Raw genomic sequence first — 21738 nt, 5'->3', positions numbered from 1 at the left:
GTGGGTAGGTTGGTGCTTTGCCGCTGCTTGTGCGTGGGAATGAGGGGGATTTGGGGTTCTAATGTTTTAACTGTCAGTCATTCTTTGTGGAACTCTTCTGTTTTTGCGGATGTCTGTGAAGAAAAAGAATTTCAGGTTGTATATTGTATACATTTTCTGATATTAAATGGAACTATTGAACTTTTCCTGAATACTTTGAGCTGCTTGCTTGTTGTTGGTGCTATTACTCACCCAGACAACTGGAGAGTTCCAGCATGTTTCTCATGTGTGCCTAATAAATTTTGCAGAAGTTTTGGGCTATTTGGATGTGTCATTTATTACATGATACCCAAGCTCTGACCTGATTTAATAATGAAACCAGAAAATATTGATCCTCAGCAGGTCAGACAGTATCCATAGAGAAATAGTTAGAGCTTCAGTCAGTGACCCTTCATCAGAACTGGAAAAATGAGGTGTGTTTTAAGCCACAGAAAGGTAGTGAGAACAGAGGGAGCATCTGTGATAGAATAGAGACCTAAGAGAATCAAAATGGCATGTGGTATTGGTGACGTCTCCTAGAGGGTGGATGTAAATCATAATAGATCTGTCTGGAGCAGATATAAATAGAGGGAGAGAAGGCAGGATAGAAAGAAAGAAAAATTTAAAAAATACTGGAAGTGTAAAAGAGTATTTCCTAGGAAATACTCAGTAGTTGTTCAGCGAGGGAAATACTGAGGTTATGTTATTGGTGGATGGGCTTATTGCAGAACTGACCAGCTTTTACACAAACAGGAAGGGCTGGTTTTCTGAAATTGTTGAATTCAACATTGCGGGTTGAATGAAATTTGCAAATTGGATGACTAGATTGACACGAGCTGGGTTTTCCAGTGTAGAGGAGACTACATTATAAGCGTCAGATGCCTTACATTGGAAGAAGTGCAAGTGACACAACCTTGTAGCCACAATGTTTATGTGGCTCACCTGGTTGGATTTTCTGATCAGGTGACCTCTTCCTCATCACACTTGCCTACAGTGTAGGTAATTTACAGTAGTTTGCTGATCTTTATGGTGAGTAAGAAGGTATGTTCTCAAGCGCAGGTGGTGGTTGTCATTGATTGTACCTAAGTGACAAGTGCATTCATGCTGCAAGCAACCCTCCTTGAAGGTTTTCCTGGACCTTTCTGCATTTTTGCATTTTCCAAAGAGTTACAAATGGAACTGAACATTCTGCAATTATTGGCCATGGCAGATAGTAAATAATAAATTTTGAAATATCTATTTTGGTAAAGAAACAGAAAAGGCACAAAAGTGAGAATAGTGAATGTTGGTGTGCATAGCTTTTTGTTATAAAATCTCTTAATATAATTCTTGTTGTTGCGTGAATGAAGTCACCGGAGAAAATTACTGGAAGATACAAAGCAGCTTCTTTATTCAACAAAACTTACCTGGGACAAGCTGCAGTAGCCGGATCTCTGGCACTGAGTCTGGCTCTGCAGTGCAGAAGGGAAGGAGAAAAAGAGGAAAGCGGTAGTGATAGGGGACTCGATAGTTAGAGGTGCAGATAGGAGGTTCTGTGGTCGTGACAGAGAATCCAGGATGGTTTGTTGCCTCCCGGGTGCCAGGGTCAAGGATGTCTCTGATCGATTGCATGACATTCTGAAGTGGGAGGGTGATCAGCCAGATGTTGTGGTGCACATTGGTACCAATGACATAGCAAGGAAGAGTGAGGAGGTCCTGGAGAGTGAGTATAGAGAGCTTGGTAGGAAGTTGAAAAGCAGGACCTCGAAGGTGGTAATCTCAGGATTGCTACCTGTGCTACATGCCAGTGAGGGTAGGAATAGGATGTTCTGGAAGATGAACAAGTGGCATAGGAACTGGTGTAGGGAGCAGAGTTTCAGATTTCAGGATAATTGGGACCTCTTCTGGGGCAGGTGGGACCTGTACAAGAGAGACGGGTTACACTTGAACTACAGGGGGACCAATATCCTTTCAGGGAGGTTTGTTAATGCTATCGAGGAGGCTTTAACCTAGATTTGCAGGGGGATGGGAACCAGAGTGCCAGAGCTGACAGTGGCTGGAGTGAAAATAAATGATGTTAAAAGTTCAAGCAAATCTGCTAATAGAAAGGTTGTGAGTGGTGGTAAAAATCTTCTGAGGTGTATATATTTCAATGCTAGGAGTATTACAGGGAAGGCAGATGAGTTGAGGGCGTGGATTGACAAGTGGAATTATGACGTTATAGCAATTAGTGAAACTTAGCTACAGGAGGGGCAGGACTGGCAGCTTACTATTCCAGGGTTCTGATGTTTCAGATGTGATCGAGGCAGAGGAATGAAAGGTGAGGGAGTAGCATTGCTTGTTAGGGAAAATATTACAGCAGTGCTCAGGCCGGACAGATTAGAGGGCTTGTCTACTGAGTCTTTATGGGTGGAGCTGAGAAACAGGAAAGGTATGGCCACATTAGTGGGATTGTATTACAGACCACCCAATAGTCAACGAGAATTGGAAGAGCAAATCTGCAGAGAGATAGCAGGCAACTGCAGGAAACATAAAGTTGTGGTGGTAGGGGTTTTTAATTTTCCATATATTGATTGGGTCTCCCATACTGTTAGGGGTCTAGATGGTTTAGAGTTTATAAAATGTGTTCAGGAAAGTTTTCTAAATCAATATATAGAGGGACCAACTAGAGGGGATGCAATATTGGATCTCCTGTTAGGAAACGAGTTAGGACAAGTGACAGAAGTCTGTGTAGGGGAGCAGTTTAGTTCCAGTGATCATAACACCATTAGTTTCAACTTGATCATGGACAAGGATAGAGCTGGTCCTAGGGTTGAGGTTCTTAACTGGAAGAAGGCCAAATTTGAAGAAATGAGAAAGGATCTAAAAAGCGTGGATTGGGACAGGTTGTTCTCTGGCAAGGATGTGATCAGTAGGTGGGAAGCCTTCAAAGGAGAAATTTTGAGAGTGCAGGATTTGTATGTTCCTGTCAGGATTAAAGGCAAAGTGAATAGGAATAAGGAAAACAACAGGAATTCTGCAGATGCTGGAAATTCAAGCAACACACATCAAAGTTGCTGGTGAACGCAGCAGGCCAGGCAGCATCTGTAGGAAGAGGTGCAGTCGACGTTTCAGGCCGAGACCCTTCGTCAGGGATAAGGAACCTTGGTTCTCAAGGGATATTGCAACTCTGATAAAGAAGAAGAGGGAGTTGTATGACATGTATAGGAAGCAGGGAGCAAATATGGTGCTTGAGTATAAGAAGTACAAGAAAATACTTAAGAAAGAAATCAGGAGGGCTAAAAGAAGACATGAGGTTGCCTTGGCAATCAAAGTGAAGGATAATCCAAAGAGCTTTTATAGGTATATTAAGAGCAAAAGGATTGTAAGGGATAAAATTGGTCCTCTAGAAGATCAGAGTGGTCGGCTATGTGCGGAACCAAAGGAAGTGGGGGAGATCTTAAGTAGGTTTTTGCATCTGTATTTACTAAGGAAACTGGCAAGAAGTCTATGGAATTAAGGGAAACAAGTAGTGAGATCATGGAAACTGTACAGATTGAAAAGGAGGAGATGCTTGCTGTCTTGAGGAAAATTAAAGTGGATAAATCCCCGGGACCTGACAGAGTGTTCCCTCGGACCTTGAAGGAGACTAGTATTGAAATTGCAGGGGCCCTGACAGAAATATTTAAAATGTCGCTGTCTACAGGTGAGGTGCCGGAGGATTGGAGAGTGGCTCATGTTGTTCTGTTGTTTAAAAAAGGATCAAAAAGTAATCCGGGAAATTATAGGCTAGTAAGTTTAATGTCAGTAGTAGGTAAGTTATTGGAGGGAGTACTAAGAGATAAAATCTACAAGCATTTGGACAGACAGGGACTTATTAGGGAGAGTCAACATGGCTTTGTGCGTGGTAGGTCATGTTTGACCAATCTATTGGAGTTTTTCGAGGAGGTCACCAGGATGAAGGGAAGGCAGTGGAAGTTGTCTACATGGACTTCAGTAAGGCCTTTGACAAGGTCCCGCATGGGAGGTTAGTTAGGAAAATTCAGTCGCTAGGTATACATGGAGAGGTGGTAAATTGTATTAGACATTGGCTCAATGGAAGAAGCCAAAGAGTGGTAGTAGAGAATTGCTTCTCCGAGTGGAGGCCTGTGACTAGTGGTGTGCCACAGGGATCAGAGCTGGGTCCATTATTATTTGTCATCTATATCAATGATCTGGATGATAATGTGGTAAATTGGATCAGCAAATTTGCTGATGATACAAAGATTGGAGGTGTAGTAGACAGTGAGGAAGGTTTTCAGAGCCTGCAGAGGGACTTGGACCAGCTGGAAAAATGGGTTGAAAAATGGCAGATGGAATTTAATACAGACAAGTGTGAGGTATTGCATGTTGGAAGGACAAACCAAGGTAGAACATACAGGGTTAATGGTAAGGCACTGAGGAGTGCAGTGGAACAGAGGGATCTGGGAATACAGATACAAAATTCCCTAAGAGTGGCGTCACAGGTAGATAGGGTCGTAAAGAGAGCTTTTGGTACATTGGCCTTTATTAATCAAAGTATTGAGTAAGAGCTGGAATGTTATGATGAGGTTGTATAAGGCATTGGTGAGGCCCAATCTGGAGTATTGTGTTCAGTTTTGGTCGCCAAATTACAGGAAGGATATAAATAAGGTTGAAAGAGTGCAGAGAAGGTTTACAAGGATGTTGCCGGGACTTGAGAAACTCAGTTACAGAGAAAGGTTGAATAGGTTAGGACTTTATTCCCTGGAACGTAGAAGAATGAGGGGAGATTTGATAGAGGTATATAAAATTATGATGGGTATTGATAGAGTGAATGCAAGCAGGCTTTTTCCACTGAGGCAAGGGGAGAAAAAAACCAGAGGACATGGGTTAAGGGTGAGGGGGGGAAAGTTTAAAGAGAACATTGGGGGGGGGCTTCTTCACACAGAGAGTGGTGGGAGTATGGAATGGGCTGCCAGACGAGGTGGTAAATGCGGGTTCTTTTTTAACATTTAAGAATAAATTGGACAGATACATGGATGGGAGGTGTATGGAGGGATATGGTCCGTGTGCAGGTCAGTGGGTCTAGGCAGAAAATGGTTCGGCACAGCCAAGAAGGGCCAAAAGGCCTGTTTCTGTGTTGTAGTTTCTATGGTAAAACGAGGTACAGCAGGCATCACATGGAGACGCTTTCAGTGGAAAGGTCTGTTGGCTCAACAAAGGACTCAATATTTTATGTGCCAAACATCAAAGGACAACTCCATATTTACAATGTATGGACAATGCTTTCTTTGAAACTACATACAACCTTCACACCTCCTAATTCATATCCACATCATAGACAACCAAATGAATTTTAATCAGCATTGTCTGGACTGAGATTCACAGCTTTTAGAAACCCATTGTTCATAGCTGTACTCCAAATTAAATGCACAATACACTTTCAGATGTGAAGACTGGTAGCCAAAGTCAGTTGTTAAATGTATATGTCCGAAACCCAAAAATCACTCTTAACAATTCTCTAGACGTAGAAGGATTTGTGTTAAACACAGGCATTTGGGACTAGCTTAGATCAGCACAAATGAGTTTGGTCAAAGGCCCAGTTTCTATGCTATGTGATTCTATTACATGCTATTTTTCTCATCTCCTCTGTTTTCTAGGAGCTTTATGATCCTTCAACTCATTCCTGTTGGGAACGTTCAACTCTTTTTATGATACCATTGCCTTTACTTCTAGTTACTTTGGTCCTAAGCTTTGCAATTTTGTTTCTCAGAATCTTGCCTCTCAGTATAAGATGTTACACACAAAATGCTGGAGGAACTCAGCAGGTTGGACAGCATCTATGGAGTCAGGCCTAGACTGTTCATTAGGACTCATTATAAGATGCTGCTTTAAAACTATTTCTTTGGCCAAGCTATTGATCATCCACCCTCCTCAACATCTCCTCACGTGGCTCGTGTTTGATATTCTCATGATGTCCTGTTCAGCATTTGACTGTATTTATAATGCTACAACAATGCAAGTTTCTGCCATTGCCATTCCAGATGAAACACAGATACTTGGTGGTCAGGTATTCCATGTAATTAAGAAACTAAATGGTATTTTTTAATATAAGGAAGTTTTGTAATTGGTGAAACAGCATTTTATCTGAGGCTGCACTAGACTTAGAATAGTTTGCTGGTGGGTGTTTTGAATGAGGTGCCTATGATTCTACATGATGATGAAAGACTTCGAAGAGTCAAGAGTGAGTCATTTGCTGCAAGGTACACAAGAACCGACCTTCAATTGTATTGATGGTATTGTAGCTACACAGTAACGTGACATTATCACTAACAGAAAACCTCTGGTGCTTGTGTTCTGGCAGTGGTTGGAGACCAGACCTAATCGACAGGTTTGCCCTGTATGCAAAGCAGGCATCAGTCGAGACAAAGTGATTCCCCTTTATGGAAGAGGAAGTACTGGTCAGCAGGATCCCAGGTAAGCAAGACTGCTTTGACCTGCCCAAGTGAGATAGTGACTGCACAGTCTGCAGATTTCATATGGACTTCATGTAAGGTTGAGAATTTGGTCAAAGGGAAAACTTAGTAATTCTGATACGTGGAATTTTCACAATTTTAATAGAAACCTGAGTGGCATTTAGTAGTTAATGAATGCAGAACTCTGGAATAGTCACTGTGAAGCAAGCTGAGACAGTATTGATATCTTGAATGTGGTGAAAATAAAATTCTGTTCCACAACTTCAGTGCTTGGCTAGACCAGTCACCTCTTACCCTGACCATTATCAGTGGTGGTGTGGCTCTAAAATTCATGCCTTAATTTATCCTTCTGACTCCTGCTTTGACCACCAGTCTTGTACTTCGGTGAGCTAGAAAGAATGGATTTTCTTTGAGATATTTTCATCGCTGTCTTCCTTGAAAATCAAAAGCACTGAAATAAAAGTAGACAATCCTGGAAATCCCATTGAGCCAGGCAGCACTTGTGGAAAAAGAAACAGTTCATATGCTTCAGGTTCTGAGACCCTTCATCAGTTCTGACAAAAGGACCTTGGACTGAACTGATTGTCTTTCCTCAGGCTTCTGGTCTTTGTTTAGTTCATGTGTTCTCTTGAGTTTGCCTGGCTGACTATCACATAATCACAGGAGGCTTTGGGATGGGATGATCCATCCACATGGTCGATAGCCAAACATCGGTAGTTAATTGCACTTCCCAGGTTCAGCTCTTCAGTGTGCAACATAGCTACTTTTTAACTGTCTCGGTTTCTGCTTCTACCACCCTCTTGAGAGAGTGAATTACAGACCCTCTCCACCACCACTTACAGCACTTTAAATTTGAATGTGGCTAAAAAAAAAAATGTTGCATACCTTGGGTAGTTGGTCCCACCATTTGCCACCTCCCCTTGACCATCTCAGTGGTAGTGTTTTACTCAGCCGCCTTCCACAGATTAGCATTTGTCTCCTGGTTACTGATACCTTTCAAAATTGGTCCATATTATGCTCTTTCTGTGCCTGTCACATCTTTATCTAACTCAATTAGGCCACAATAGGTCAACGGCAGACACAATCTCAATGGCTCTCCACACGGCTTTAAACCACCTGGACAGCACAAACACCTACGTCAGGATGCTGTTCATCGACTATAGCTCAGCATTTAACACCATCATTCCCACAATCCTGATTGAGAAGTTGCAGAACCTGGGCATCTGTATCTCCCTCTGCAGCTGGATCCTCAACTTCATAATCGGCAGACCACAGTCACAGACCACATATCCTCCTCGCTGATGATCAACACTGGCGCCCCTCAGAGGTGTGTGCTAAGCCCACTGCTCTACTCTGTATATACACGTACTGTGTGGTTAGGCATAGCTCAAATACCATCTATAAATTTGCTGATATTGTTGGTAGAATCTCAGGTAGCAGCTGCATCACCGCCTGGTTCGGAAATTGCACCATCTCAGATCGCAAGACCCTGCAGCGGATAGTGAGGTCAGCTGAGAAGATCATCGGGATCTCTCTTCCCGCCATTACAGACATTTACACCACACGCTGCATCCACAAAGCAAACAGCATTATGAAGGACCCCACGCACCCCTCATACAAACTCTTCTCCCTCCTGCCATCTGGCAAAAGGCACCAAAGCATTTGGGCTCTCACGACCAGACTATGTAACAGTTTCTTCCCCCAAGCCATCAGACTCCTCAATACCCAGAGCCTGGACTGACACCAACCTACTGCCCCCTACTGTGCCTATTGTCTTGTTTATTATTTACTATAATGCCTGCATTGTTTTGTGCACTTCGTGCAGTCCTGGGTGGGTCTGTAGTCTAGTGTAGTTTTTGTGTTGTTTCATGTAGCACCATGGTCCTGAACAACGTTCTCATTTTTACTGTGTTCTGTACCAGCAATTATGGTCGAAATGACAATAAAAAGTGACTTGACTTGAGGTGGTAACAAGAGGGTAAGATATGCCAACTAGTGGAGTGGTGTCGTAGCAACAATCTGGCACAACATCAGTAAGACGAAAAAACTGATTGTTGACTTCTGGAAGGGTTAAGACAAAAGAACACATACCAGTTCTCATAGAGGGACCAAAAGTGGAGAGAGTGAGCAGTTTCAAATTCCTGGGTGTCAAGATCTCTGAGGATCTAACCTGGTCCCAGCATATTGATGCAGTTATAAAGAAGACAAGACAGCAGCTATACTGTATTAGGCATTTGAAAAGATTTGGTATGTCAACAAATACACTCAAAAACTTCTATAGATGTACATTCGGACAGGCTGCATCACTGTCTGGTATGGGGGCGCTACTGCTTAGGACCGAAAGAAGCTGCAGAGGATTGTAAATTTAGTTGGCTTCAAAGTACCCAGGACATCTTCAGGGAGCGGTGTTTCAGAAAGGCATCATCCATTATTAAGGGCCTCCAGCACTCAGGGCATGTTCTTTTCTCACTGTTACCATCAGGTAGGAGGTACAGAAGCCTGAAGGCACACACTCAGCGATTCAGGAACAGCTTCTTCCCCTCTGCCATCCAATTCTTAAATGGACATTGAACTCTTGGACACTACCTCACTTTTATTATATAGTATTTCTGTTTTTTGCATGATTTTTATCTATTCAATATACATATGCTGTAATTTATTAATTATTATTTTATTTTGTTTTTTTTTCCTATATCATGTATTGCATTGAACTGCCGCTGCTAAGTTAACAAATTTCACATGCCGGTGATAATAAACATGATTCTGATTCTGGATTCAATCTCCCTTCAGTTTTGTTCCAAAGGAAATAACCCCAGACATGATGGTCTCTCCTCTTAGCTTTGGTTCTTCAGCATTGGCAGCCTCCTTGTAAGCAACTTCTCAACCCTGTCTTTGCTATCACATCCTTCCTGTAGTATTGTGACTACAGCTGTATATACTGTGGCCTAACTAATTAGACAATAAGACTGTAAGGCAAAGGAACAGAATTAGGCAATTGGGCTCATCAAGTCTGCTCCACCATTCGATTGTGGCTGATTTATTTACCTTCTCAACCTCCTGCCTTCTCCCTGTAACCTTTGTCACCTTACTAATCCAGAGTCTATCAACCTCCACCTTAAATATTCAGTGACTTGACCTCCGCAGCCATCTGTGGCAATTAACTCCGCAGATTCACCACCCTCTGGTTAAGGAAATTCCTCCTTATCTCTGTTCTAAAGGGATCTCCTTCTTGTTATGATATCAACCCTCAACAGTGGTTTATAAAGTTCTACTGTGATGCTCCTGATATTGTTTTGTGCTTAGACCAATAGAGACAATTATTTTGCATGTTCATAACCATGTTATCCACAGGCACTGCTTTCCTTTGTAGGTATGAAGCATATTTTAGCCATGTTCAGTTACAAATGCTGTCTTAGTGTCTTGCTATTTATCGTGCATTCTCTTCCATTATTTACTTTTCTCAAATGTTTTAACTTGTACTGCATTTCTCTGGATTGAATTCCATTTACTACATTTAGCTAGCTTCCTGTACCCTAGAACTTTGAATCACGTGGTCAGATTTGGTCAGCAAACCTCTTTTTGTATTCAAAATTATTTGTCAACCAATCAGGAAGTCTTTGAGACGAGTAAAAGGGTTGGACGTTCAGAGTAGGAGATGGACCTTGGTGTACTTAAACAGATAAAATTCATTCTACAAATCAGCCGAGGCCTGAATATTCTCTTGATCTTGCTTTGTGAAGGCACAGAGAGCTTTCTTCCTCCAGGAGTTACAAATAAAACTGAACATTCTTAGTTATTGACAGTGGTAGATGATGATCGCTCATAGATCACAAAATTCATGATCTGTTGCCTTTGTTTTCTGTCACTAAGTCCATGGATCCCTCTAACATATGGGGTTTAAATAACTTGGCACAAATCCATGCATACCGCATCTGTTTATCAACAGTGAGTCAGCTTTGGGTCCAATTTGTCGCTCACTTGGATCCCATGAGTTTTGTTTGATCTAGCATCCATGTGGGACCTTTTAAAATCCAATTGGAATATATCAAGTTCTCTGCTCTCATTCACCCTCATTGTTACATTCTTGAAATTTAATTAAATTTGTTCAACAGGATCTAGCTGTAACAAATCTAATCTGTCTACAATTAATCTGTGGCTACTACTAAATTTAAACATAACTGGAGGAGGTACACTGGGTCGGGCAGCATCAATGGGGAGAAAAACAAAGCTGATGTTTTGTGTCAAGGAACTCTTATCAGAGCAGGGGAGGAAAGCCCATTCTATGTTGCTGGGAGTGGAGAAGAGAAAAGGAATGTCCCTGATAGGATGTAGACCAAAAGCTGTCAAGGTAACAAATCAGCAGTTGGACAAAATGATACAACTACAAATTGAAACATAATAGATTGATATAAACATGTAGCCACATCTGTGGAAAGAAAAGGGAGGCTGTGTGAGATCATTAACTCATTATTTAGTCCCAAGGGTTATTGAGCATTGAGTGTGACCAGCATTTTGTTTTTGATTCTAGATTTCATTATTGGCAGTACACTTTCCTTAGTAATCCTCTTGCTCTTTGTTTACTTATAAAGCTTTTAGATTTTATTTGATGTTACTTGCTAATATTTTATCATGGTCTCTCTCTACTTTTCTGTTCACACGTTTTAATATGACTCTTGTACTTTGTCTTCCAGCTTTTCAGTGTTAAACTCTTTAGTGTGTGATGTGATATGATGTCACCCTTACTTTTCTTCCCCCTCTGTGCATCTTGCTGTACAGGGGACAGTAGATTTGACAGTTTTATCCTTTTTTTTTGTGGGAGCTTGTTTATCCTTAAATCTTAGTAATGTTAGACCACAGCTTGACTTTTGAGCACATTTCTGGTCAACACTTTACACGAAGGATGTGTGGCACTGGAGTGGGTGCAGTGTCGATTCAAGCACATTATTCATGTTGTCAGGACCGGACAAATGAAGCTATGTGGAAAACAAACTGGATATGTTAAGAGACCCAGAATAGGTTTTATGGACCAAGTGGTATGATGCAGTTCTTCTGACAACATGACTAATGTGCAGTCATTTGTCCTTGTGATCACAGTCAATGTGGTGTTTGTAATGATGACTAAGAAGGTTCTGAATTTGCCTTGGACAAACTTCATGGGATGAACCAGGCTCTCCTCAGTAAAAGTTACAAACGTGATCATAGGTTAAATGTGTAGCCTATTGATAACCACTCAAAAATCTGCAACAGAACCACTTTTTGTCTCCTCCGCTCCCCACTCTTGTCCCACAAAAATTGTGATTGAGTAAAGTTAAAGGCCAGCATCAAAGTACAGGAGCTGCATACAACAGGGAACTGGTGCTGATCTTGGTGGCTGCGAAAAACAATTTAGAGCAACAGAATAGAAGGTGAAAAGAAGCTAGCAAGGAATAGTAAAATCATCAGGAAAAAATGTATTATTCAGAGAGAGGTTGGCCAAGAACAATGTAGGCTCCTTAAAGCCAATGTTATAAATATAAGTAACATAGTGGAGAATGCTGAATCATGAATTTTTACAGCAAAGGGAACAACAGGCTGGATATCCTGGAGCAATGAATTAAATCAGGGCTGGGGATTCAATAGTGTTAAGTGATACATCAGGAAAGAAGATGATCGTATCACGGAAGTGTGGTATCCCTGGGCCTAATAGATTTTATTCCTCGGTTTTAAAGGAATTAAATGATGTTAACTGGTTCCCTAGCTTTAACCTCAATTTGTCTTACCTTAAGTGTGTAAACTAATTTGGCAGGGGAATGGGAACTGGAATGATAGGGCTGAGGATGGGGCAGTTGGTATAGGAAGCAGTGTGTAGTGAGTTTGTGTGGGTGTCTGTCGGTATTGGTATAGGTAATTGTCTTATTTTCCCTTAGAAAATCATTCAAACTTTTATATTTTTGTGGTTACTGGAATCATATCCATCGTAAGCCTGTTTATTTACTTTCATTTGTTATTCCCCATACATTGTGGAGTCATGTTGCTGTTACTTTGTATTCACAGTAACAGCTAACTCATTACAAGCCTACAGTGAGAGGGTTACATCAAATCAAAAGAAAAATTCCAAAACCTGTCAACCATTTACTAAAAATTAAAAACCAAAATTGTGAGGCTGATAAAGTATTCACCTCCTTTGTAATTACTACACTAACTTTCCTCATTAGCGATATGCTGATTTACCTTACCAACTCACCCAGTTTGTTGAAATAGAAAATTGGAGAATCACCTGTTTTCAATGAATTAGAATAAATACCTGCTCTCTCTGTAAGGTCCAACAGTATGGTAGATTTTCAACAGAACAAACCAAAATGAAGACAAAAGAGCATTCAAGACAAGCCAGGGAAATGATAATAGAGAAGCACCAATCTGGGGAAGGGTATAAGACCAGCTGAAAGGCACTGAACATCCATCAGAGCTCAGTGCAGTCCTTCGTAAAACCACAGCCTAGGTCAGGTTGTCCTTCTAAACTGAGTCACCAGAGAAGAATGGTACTTGTAAGAGAGGTGACTGTCATGCCAACAGTCACTTACTGAGCTGCAGAAGGCCATGGCTGCAACTGGTTCACGGCTCCACAATCTCTAAAGTGTTGCGCAAAAAGAGTATTTATGGAAGAGTGGCAATGAAGAAGCCCTGGATTTTAAAAAAAATTATCCTTTCCGGTAAGGATTTTCCAAAGCATCACTTAGAAGATACTGTAAAGATGTGGAAGAAGGTCTGGTGGTTGGATGAAACTGATGTGGAACATCTTGGCCTCAGCACTACATGTGACATAAATCTAATATTGCACATAGGCAGGTAACACCATCCCTAATGTAAAGTATGGTGGAGGTAGTGGCATGCTATGGGGATGGTTTTCAGCAGCAGGAACTGGAAATCTTGTCAGAATTGAGGGGAAGATGAATGCTGCTAAATACAGAGAGATCCTGGGTGAAAACCTGCTAGCCTCTGCCAGAGCAATCCTGGAGTGGCTTCAAATGAAGAATATTAATGTCCTTGAGTGGTCTCGTCAGAGTCCTCACCTTAACCTGATCGAACATCTCTGGTAAGACCCCAAGGTTGCTGTCCACCACCACACTCCAACTAATGAACTGGAGGTGATTAGAGAGATTGAGGTGAAGGAACCCTTAGGAGGCAGTGATCATAACATGATTGACTTCACTGTGAAATTTAAAAAAGAAAAGCCGAAATCTGATGTGTCGGTATTTCAGTGGATTGAAGGAAATCACAGTGGCATGAGAGAGGAACTGGCCAAAGTTGACTGGAAAGGGACACTGGCAGGAAAGACGGCAGAGCAGCAGTGGCTGGAGTTTATGCGAGAAGTGAAGAAGGTGCAAGACAGGTATATTCCAAAAAAGAAGAAATTTTCGAATGGAAAAAGAATGCAACCATGGTTGACAAGAGAAGTCAAAGCCAAAGTTAAAGCAAAGGGGAGGGCATACAAGAAGCAAAAATTAGTGGGAAGACGGAGGATTGGGAAGTTTTTAAAAGCTTACAAAAGGAAACTAAGAAGATCATTAAGAGGGAAAAGATTAACTATGAAAGGAAGCTAGCAAATAATATCAAAGAGGATACTAAAAGCTTTTTCAAGTATATAAAGAGTAAAAGACAGGTGAGAGTAGATATAGGACCGATAGAAAATGATGCTGGAGAAATTGTAGTGGGAGATAAGGAGATGGTGGAGGAACTGAACAAGTATTTTGCATCAGTCTTCACTGAGGAAGACATCAGCAGTACACCGGACACTCAAGGGTGGCAGGGAGGAGAAGTGTGTGCAGTCACAATTACAACAGAGAAAGTAATCAGGAAGCTGAATAGTCTAAAGGTAGATAAATCTCCCAGAGCAGATGGAATTCACCCTCGTGTTCTGAAGGAAGTAGCTGTGGAGATTGCGGAGGCATTAGCCATGATCTTTCTAAAGTCGATAGATTCTGACATGGTTCTGGAGGACTGGAAGATTCCAAATGTCACTCTGCTATTTAAGAAGGGGGCAAGGAAGCAAAAAGGAAATTATAGACCTGTTAGCTTGACATCGGTGGTTGGGAAGTTGTTGGAGTCGATTGTCAAGGATGAGGTTACAGAGTACCTGGAGGCATATGACAAGATAGGCAGAATTCAGCATGGATTCCTTAAAGGAAAATCCTGCCTGACAAACCTATTACAATTTTTTGAGGAAATTACCAATAGGCTAGACAAGGGAGATGCAGTGGATGTTGTATATTTGGATTTTCAGAAGGCCTTTGACAAGGTGCCACACATGAGGCTACTTATCAAGATAAGAGCCCATAGAATTACGGGAAAGTTCCATACGTGGATAGAGCGTTGGCTGATTGGCAGGAAACAGAGAGTGGGAATAAAGGGATCCTATTCTGGTTGGCTGCTAGTTACCAGTGGTGCTCCACAGGGGTCTGTGTTGGGGCCGCTTCTTTTTACATTGTACGTCAACGATTTGGATTATGGAATAGATGGCTTTGTGGCTAAGTTTGCTAACGATACGAAGATAGGTAGAGGGGCCGGTAGTGCTGAGGAAACAGAGAGTCTGCAGAGAGACTTGGATAGATTGGAAGAATGGGCAAAGAAGTGGTAAATGAAATACAATGTTGGAAAGTGTATGGTTATGCACTTTGGCAGAAGAAATAAACGGGTAGACTATTATTTAAATGGGGAAAGAATTCAAAGTTCTGAGATGCAACAGGACTTGGGAGTCCTCATACAGGATACCCTTAAGGTTAACCTCCAGGTTGAGTTGGTGGTGAAGAAGGCGAATGCAATGTTAACATTCATTTCTTGAGGAATAGAGTATAGGAGCAGGGGATGTGATGTTGTGGCTCTATAAGGCGCTGGTGAGACCTCACTTGGAGTACTGTGGGCAATTTTGGTCGCCTTATTTAAGAAAGGATGTACTGACATTGGAGAGGGTACAGGGAAGATTCACTAGAATGATTCCAGGAATGAGAGGGTTAGCATATGAGGAACGTTTGTCCGCTCTTGGACTGTGTTCCTTGGAGTTTAGAAGAATGAGGGGAGACCTCATAGAAACATTTCGAATTTTGAAAGGCATGGGCAGAGTGGATGTGGCAAAGTTGTTTCCCATGATGGAGGAGTCTAGTACGAGAGGGCATGACTTAAGGATTGAGGGGCGCCCATTCAGAACAAATGTGAAGAAATTTTTTTAGTCAGAGGGTGGTGAACCTATGGAATTTGTTGCCACGGGCAGCAGTGGAGGCCAAGTAATTGGGTGTATTTAAGGCATAGGTTGATAGGTATCTGAGTAGCCAGGGCATCAAAGGTTATGGTGAGAAGGCGGGGGAGTGGGACCAAATGGGAGAATGGATCAGCTCATGATAAAATGGCAGAGCAGACTCGATGGGCCGTATGGCCGACTTCTGCTCCTTTGTCTTCTGGTTTTAACCAGGCACAGCTTGAGCAATTTTGCAAGAAGGAATGGGCAAATCTTGCTGCATCACAGTATGTGAAGCTAATAGGGACTTAGCCAAAAAGACTACTGGCTGTAATAGCTGCAAGAGGTGGTTCAGCTAAGTACTGATGAAAGGAGGATGAATACTTTTGAACTGCTTACGTTTCAGTTTTTCAATTTTGAGTTTTTCATGCTTTACAATTTTTGCTGATTTTTTTGGCTTTACTGTGGGGGAAAAAGGAGCATGTGATTCACAAATAAAACCTCAATTAAATTGATCAAAATCCTTGGTTTAATACTCATATGAACAAAGGGTTGGGTGCTGAATACTTTCTCAAGGCACTGTATATCAATCTAAGTGGTTTACAAAAATCTTATCTGAACTTCATGGATTAAATCATAAAGAGTGCACAAGCTTGAGTTGTACACCTTGGAATTTATGAACTTAAAGATACTTTGTAGAACACATACAACAATTTTCTGACTTTGTTTATTAAATTGTGTGAAGTAATTATAGTGTTCCTTCTTTAATAAAGGGGTTCCTTCTTTAATAAAGGGAATATGTGCGAGCAGTTACATCCAATCTGGTACATTTCATGTACAGCCCTTTCCTCATGTCTGTTGAGTTTAATGTTACAGTCAACTTGCCTTATTTCAGAGAGAAAACTCCACCGAGACCACAGGGACAGAGGCCTGAGCCAGAGAGCAGAGGGGTGAGTGGTTTCATTTCATTAAGTGTTGCTTTCATTCAAAAAGGTTGGGAGCCACTGCTCTATGAGATTGTTACCTTTGGCTACTTGTATAATTGGAGAAGCTCTTGCTACGTATTTTATGTTAGCTTTCACTCATCGTCTATTTTCTTCTTTATTTTAGTTACTCAAATTTTCACCATCGCCTGGCTGTGCCACTAACCTTAACAATATTGTATGCCTTTTCTTTCAGTTAATACCTTTCTTAAAATCCCTTAATCAATCACAGAAGGATTTATTTCTTAAGAATCTAAATGGAATGTGTCTTTATTGAAAATTATGAAGTAAGCCCATAAGTTTCTAGTCTCTACTTTAGGCAAGTCTGTCCTGGCATCACTAAGATATTAATTGCAACCCAAGATTCTCAATCTCAAACTGTGCTAATTCTCTTGTAATTATCTTCCTCATGTTAATATATTACTTTATCTCATCTCATTACACATGACCACATTGAGGTAATATATTGTTGGTGGAAGTGAGTGAAGCACCAGGACCCACAACAATCAATATGCTGGAGAGACTCAGCAGTTCGAGCAGCATCTGTGGGAGGAGAGGAATGGTTGACATTTTGGGTCGAAACCCTGCATCAGGACTGGTTATTATAGTACATATCTAATGAGTTCCGAAAATGTTTCTTGTCCTAGGCAATTACTGTCACAGGTCTACTAACTATGCTCACTGTTAACAACCTTCCCTTATTTCTTCATCAAAACTTTTTCTACATTTGAGCCTAATGCTTTCCTCACTGAGCTACCCATCTTATTAACCTTCTGAAATATTAAGTTTTCAGTTGACAGCCATTCTCACTGTGCTCTGTGCTGAATGTAAGATTAACTATTTCTATCATTCTCATTACTTCATCATCAGTTGCCATGTGCTTTCAGATTGAAAGATTTTTTGTTTTGCCTTTTTAGCCATCTTTTCCCTTCTCTATTTGCATATCAACTCCTATATTTGTAAGCACTATCCCTTTCTGTTTCTCTCTGAGTATTTTTACCCATTTTACCACTGCATTGCAAAATTGTCCTTTCCCTGAACTTTAAATGTCCCTTTATATAACTCTGGGTAATCTTTGCTATAAGAACAGTTGAGTGTTTCCGATCAGTTACTCTGATCTTCTGCCAGTGAATTAGGTCATGACTGCTCTGACCAACTTCCTGCCTTGATTTCTCACCTGATTTAAATGCTGAGCCTTGAGTTGGGATAGCATGTCCAGATATGCTCCATCTGTACCTTTTGTGAGTGCTGATTGTCCATGTCTGTCTGCAGGCTTTGAAAGAATTGAGGAAAATGCCGAAACACCTGCAGACACCACATATCCACATTTAATCCAACATGCCATTTAGAAATTACAGGAAACGTATCTTTAGATTCAACTGCTGAGTGCTGGTGTCATATTCCACATGCCTCCTCCCATGTAGATGCACCTGGAGGAGACATGGAATATTGGTATGTGACGACTTCCTCCTGACTTCCCAGGGCCTCTCCAGCACCTACAAGCACGAGTTAGGAATGCCCAGAATGCTCCCCATTTGCCTGGATGAATGTGAACCCAACAACACACAAGAAGCCAACACTAGGCATGACAATGTAGCCCACTTGGTTGGCATCCTATTGACAGCTTAACTATTCAGACCCTCCACTACTGGTGCTCAGTCTCCTCCAATAGACAATAGCTGCAGGAGTAGGCCATTCGGCCCTTCGAGCCAGCACCGCCATTCACTGTGATCATGGCTGATCATCCACAATCAGTACCCCGTTCCTGCCTTCTCCCCATATCCCTTGACTCCGCTATCATTAAGAGCTCTATCTAACTCTTTCTTGAAAGCATCCAGAGAATTGGCCTCCACTGCCTTCTGAGGCAGCGCATTCCACAGATCCACAACTCCGTGGGTGAATAAGTTTTTCCTCAACTCTGTTTTAAATGGCCTACCCCGTATTCTCAAATTGTGGCCTCTGATTCTGGACTCCCCCAACATCGGGAGCATGTTTCTGCCTCTAGCTTGTCCAATCCCTTAATAATCTTATATGTTTCAATCAGATCCCCTCTCATCCTTCTAAATTCCAGTGTATACAAGCCCAGTCGCTCCCATCTTTCAACATATGACAGTCCCGCCATCCCAGGAATTAACCTCGTGAACCTCCGCTGCACTCCCTCAATAGCAAGAATGTCCTTCCTCAAATTTGGAGACCAAAATTGCACACAGTACTCCAGGTGTGATCTCACCAGGGCCCTGTACAGCTGCAGAAGGACCTCTTTGCTCCTATACTCAATTCCTCTTGTTATGAAGGCCAGCATGCCATTAGCTTTCTTCACTGCCTGCTGTACCTGCATACTTACTTTCAGTGACTGATGAACAAGGACACCAAGATCTCGTTGTACTTCCCCTTGTCCTAACTTGACACCATTCAAATAGTAATCTGCCTTCCTGTTCTTGCCACCAAAGTGGATAACCTCACATTTATCCACATTAAACTGCATCTGCCTTGCGTCTGCCCACTCACCCAACCTGTCCAAGTCATCCTGCATTATCTCAACATCCTCCGCACATTTCACACTGCCACCCAGCTTTGTGTCATCTGCAAATTTGCTAATGTTACTTTCAATCCCTTCATCTAAATCATTAATGTATATTGTAAATAGCTGCGGTCCCAGCACCGAGCCTTGCAGTACCCCACTAGTCACTGCCTGCCATTCTGAAAGGGACCCGTTAATCCCTACTCTTTGTTTCCTGTCTGCCAACCAATTTATGATCCATGTCAGTACCCTACCCCCAATACCATGTGCTCTAATTTTGCCCACTAATCTATGTGGGACCTTATCAAAGGCTTTCTGAAAGTCCAGGTACACTACATCCACTGGCTCTCCCTTGTCCATTTTCATAGTTACATCCTCAAAAAATTCCAGAAGATTAGTCAAGCATGATTTCCCCTTCGTAAATCTCGTAAATCCATTCTGACTCGGACCGATCCTGTTACTGCTATCCAAATGTGTTGCTATTTCATCCTTTATAATTGACTCCAGCATTTTCCCCACCACTGATGTCAGGCTAACTGGTCTATAATTCCCTGTTTTCTCTCTCCCTCCTTTCTTAAAAAGTGGGATAACATTAGCTACCCTCCAGTCCTCAGGAACTGATCCTGAATCTATAGAACATTGGAAAATAATTACCAGTACGTCCACGATTGCTAGAGCCACCTCCTTAAGTACCCTGGGGTGCAGACCATCAGGCCCTGGGGATTTATCAGCCTTCGGTCCCATCAGTCTATCCAACACCATTTTCTGTCTAATGTGAATCTCCTTCAGTTCCTCCATTACCCTAGGTCCTCCAGCCACTATTACATCTGGGAGATTGTTTGTGTCTTCCCTAGAGAAGACAAATCCAAAGTACTTGTTCAACTCGTCTGCCATTTCCTTGTTCCCCATAATAAATTCACCCGTTTCTGTCTTCAAGGGCCCAACTTTGGACTTAACTAATTTTTTCCTCTTCACATACCTAAAGAAGCTTTTACTATCCTCCTTTATATTCTTGGCTAGCTTGCCTTCGTATCTCATTTTTTCTCCCCGTATTGCCTTTTTAGTTATCCTCTGTTGCTCTTTAAAAGTTTCCCAATCCTTTTGCTTCCTGCTCATCTTTGCTATGTTATACTTCCTCTCTTTTATTTTTATACTATCCTTGACTTCCCTTGTCAGCCATGGTCGCCCCTTACTCCCCTTAGAATCTTTCTTCCTCTCTGGAATAAACTGATCCTGCACCTTCTGTGTTATTCCCAGAAATACCTGCCATTGTTGTTCCACTGTCATCCCTGCTAGGGTATCTTTCCAGTCAACTTTGGCCAGCTCCTCCCTCTTGGCTCCAAAGTCCCCTTTGTTCAACTGCAATACTGACACTTCCGATTTTCCCTTCTCCCTCTCAAATTGTAGATTAAAACTCATCATATTATGGTCACTACCTCCTAATGGCTCCTTTACCTTGAGTTCACTTATCAAATCCGGTTCATTACACAACACTAAATCCAGAACTGCCTTCTCCCTGGTAGGCTCTAGTACAAGCTGCTCTAAGAATCCATCTCAGAGGCACTCCGCAAACTCCCTTTCTTGGGGTCCAGTACTAACCTGATTTTCCCAGTCTACCTGCATGTTAAAATCCCCCATAACAACCGTAGCATTATCTTTGCGACATGCCAATTTTAATTCTTGATTCAACTTGCACCCTATATCCAGGCTACTGTTTGGGGGCCTGTAGATAACTCCCATTAGGGTCTTCCCTTACAATTTCTCAGTTCTATCCATACTGACTGTACGTCTCCTGATTCTATGTCACCCTCGCAAGGGACTGAATATCATTCCTCACCAAAACAGCCACTCCACCCCCTCTGCCCACCTCTCTGTCCTTTCGATAGGACGTATACCCTTGAATATTCATTTCCCAGCCCTGGTCCTCTTGCAGCCATGTCTCTGTTATTCCTACAACATCATACTCGCCAATTTCCAACTGAGCCTCAAGCTCATCCACTTTATTCCTTATACTTCGTGCATTCATGTATAATACTTTTAATCCATTACTCCCCTCACCTTTCAAATCGATTCCTATTGCACTTGGCCATACTCTCCGATCCCTTCCTGAGCTTTCTGCCCCATTAATTCTTGTTGTCTTTCTTAACTTTCCTTATTCTCTCTTTCCCTTTAACTCCATCTTTATATTTTCTCTCCTCCCTCCGACTACTTAGTTTAAACACACCCGTGTAGCAGTGGCAAACCTGCCTGCCAGAATGCTGGTCCCCCGCCTGTAATGGTGCAGCCCGTCCCTTTTGTACAATTCATCCTTGCCCCAAAACAGATCCCAGTGGTCTAAGAATCTAAATCCCTGCTTCCCGCACCAGCTCCTCAGCCTATCTCCCTGTTCCTGCCCTCACCAGCATAAGGAACTGGAAGCAAACCGGAGATAACCACCCTGGAGGTCCTGCTTTTCAGCCTTCTTCCGAGTTATCTGAAGTCACGCTGCAGAATTTCTTTCCTCTTCCCGACATCATTTGTGCCAACATGCCCTACCACTTCTGGCTGTACACCTTCACACTTGAGGATGCCCTG

General features: G+C 42.0%; 1 protein-coding gene across 1 annotated transcript in view; it reads left to right on the top strand.

Annotated features, from left to right (window-relative positions):
* Positions 1-21738, top strand: part of rnf185 (ring finger protein 185) — a 43248-nt gene that overhangs the window by 7057 nt on the left and 14453 nt on the right. The window contains exons 3-4 of the mRNA XM_072245165.1: positions 6341-6453; positions 16556-16610. Of these exons, the coding sequence (XP_072101266.1) occupies positions 6341-6453; positions 16556-16610 (168 nt within the window). The remainder of the gene's footprint in view (positions 1-6340; positions 6454-16555; positions 16611-21738) is intronic.

The sequence above is a fragment of the Mobula birostris genome, chromosome 2 (assembly GCF_030028105.1).
Source record: "Mobula birostris isolate sMobBir1 chromosome 2, sMobBir1.hap1, whole genome shotgun sequence".
Lineage (NCBI taxonomy): Eukaryota > Metazoa > Chordata > Chondrichthyes > Myliobatiformes > Myliobatidae > Mobula > Mobula birostris.
The sequence above is the reverse complement of the archived record's forward strand: the minus strand, read 5'-3'. Positions and strand labels throughout refer to the sequence as shown.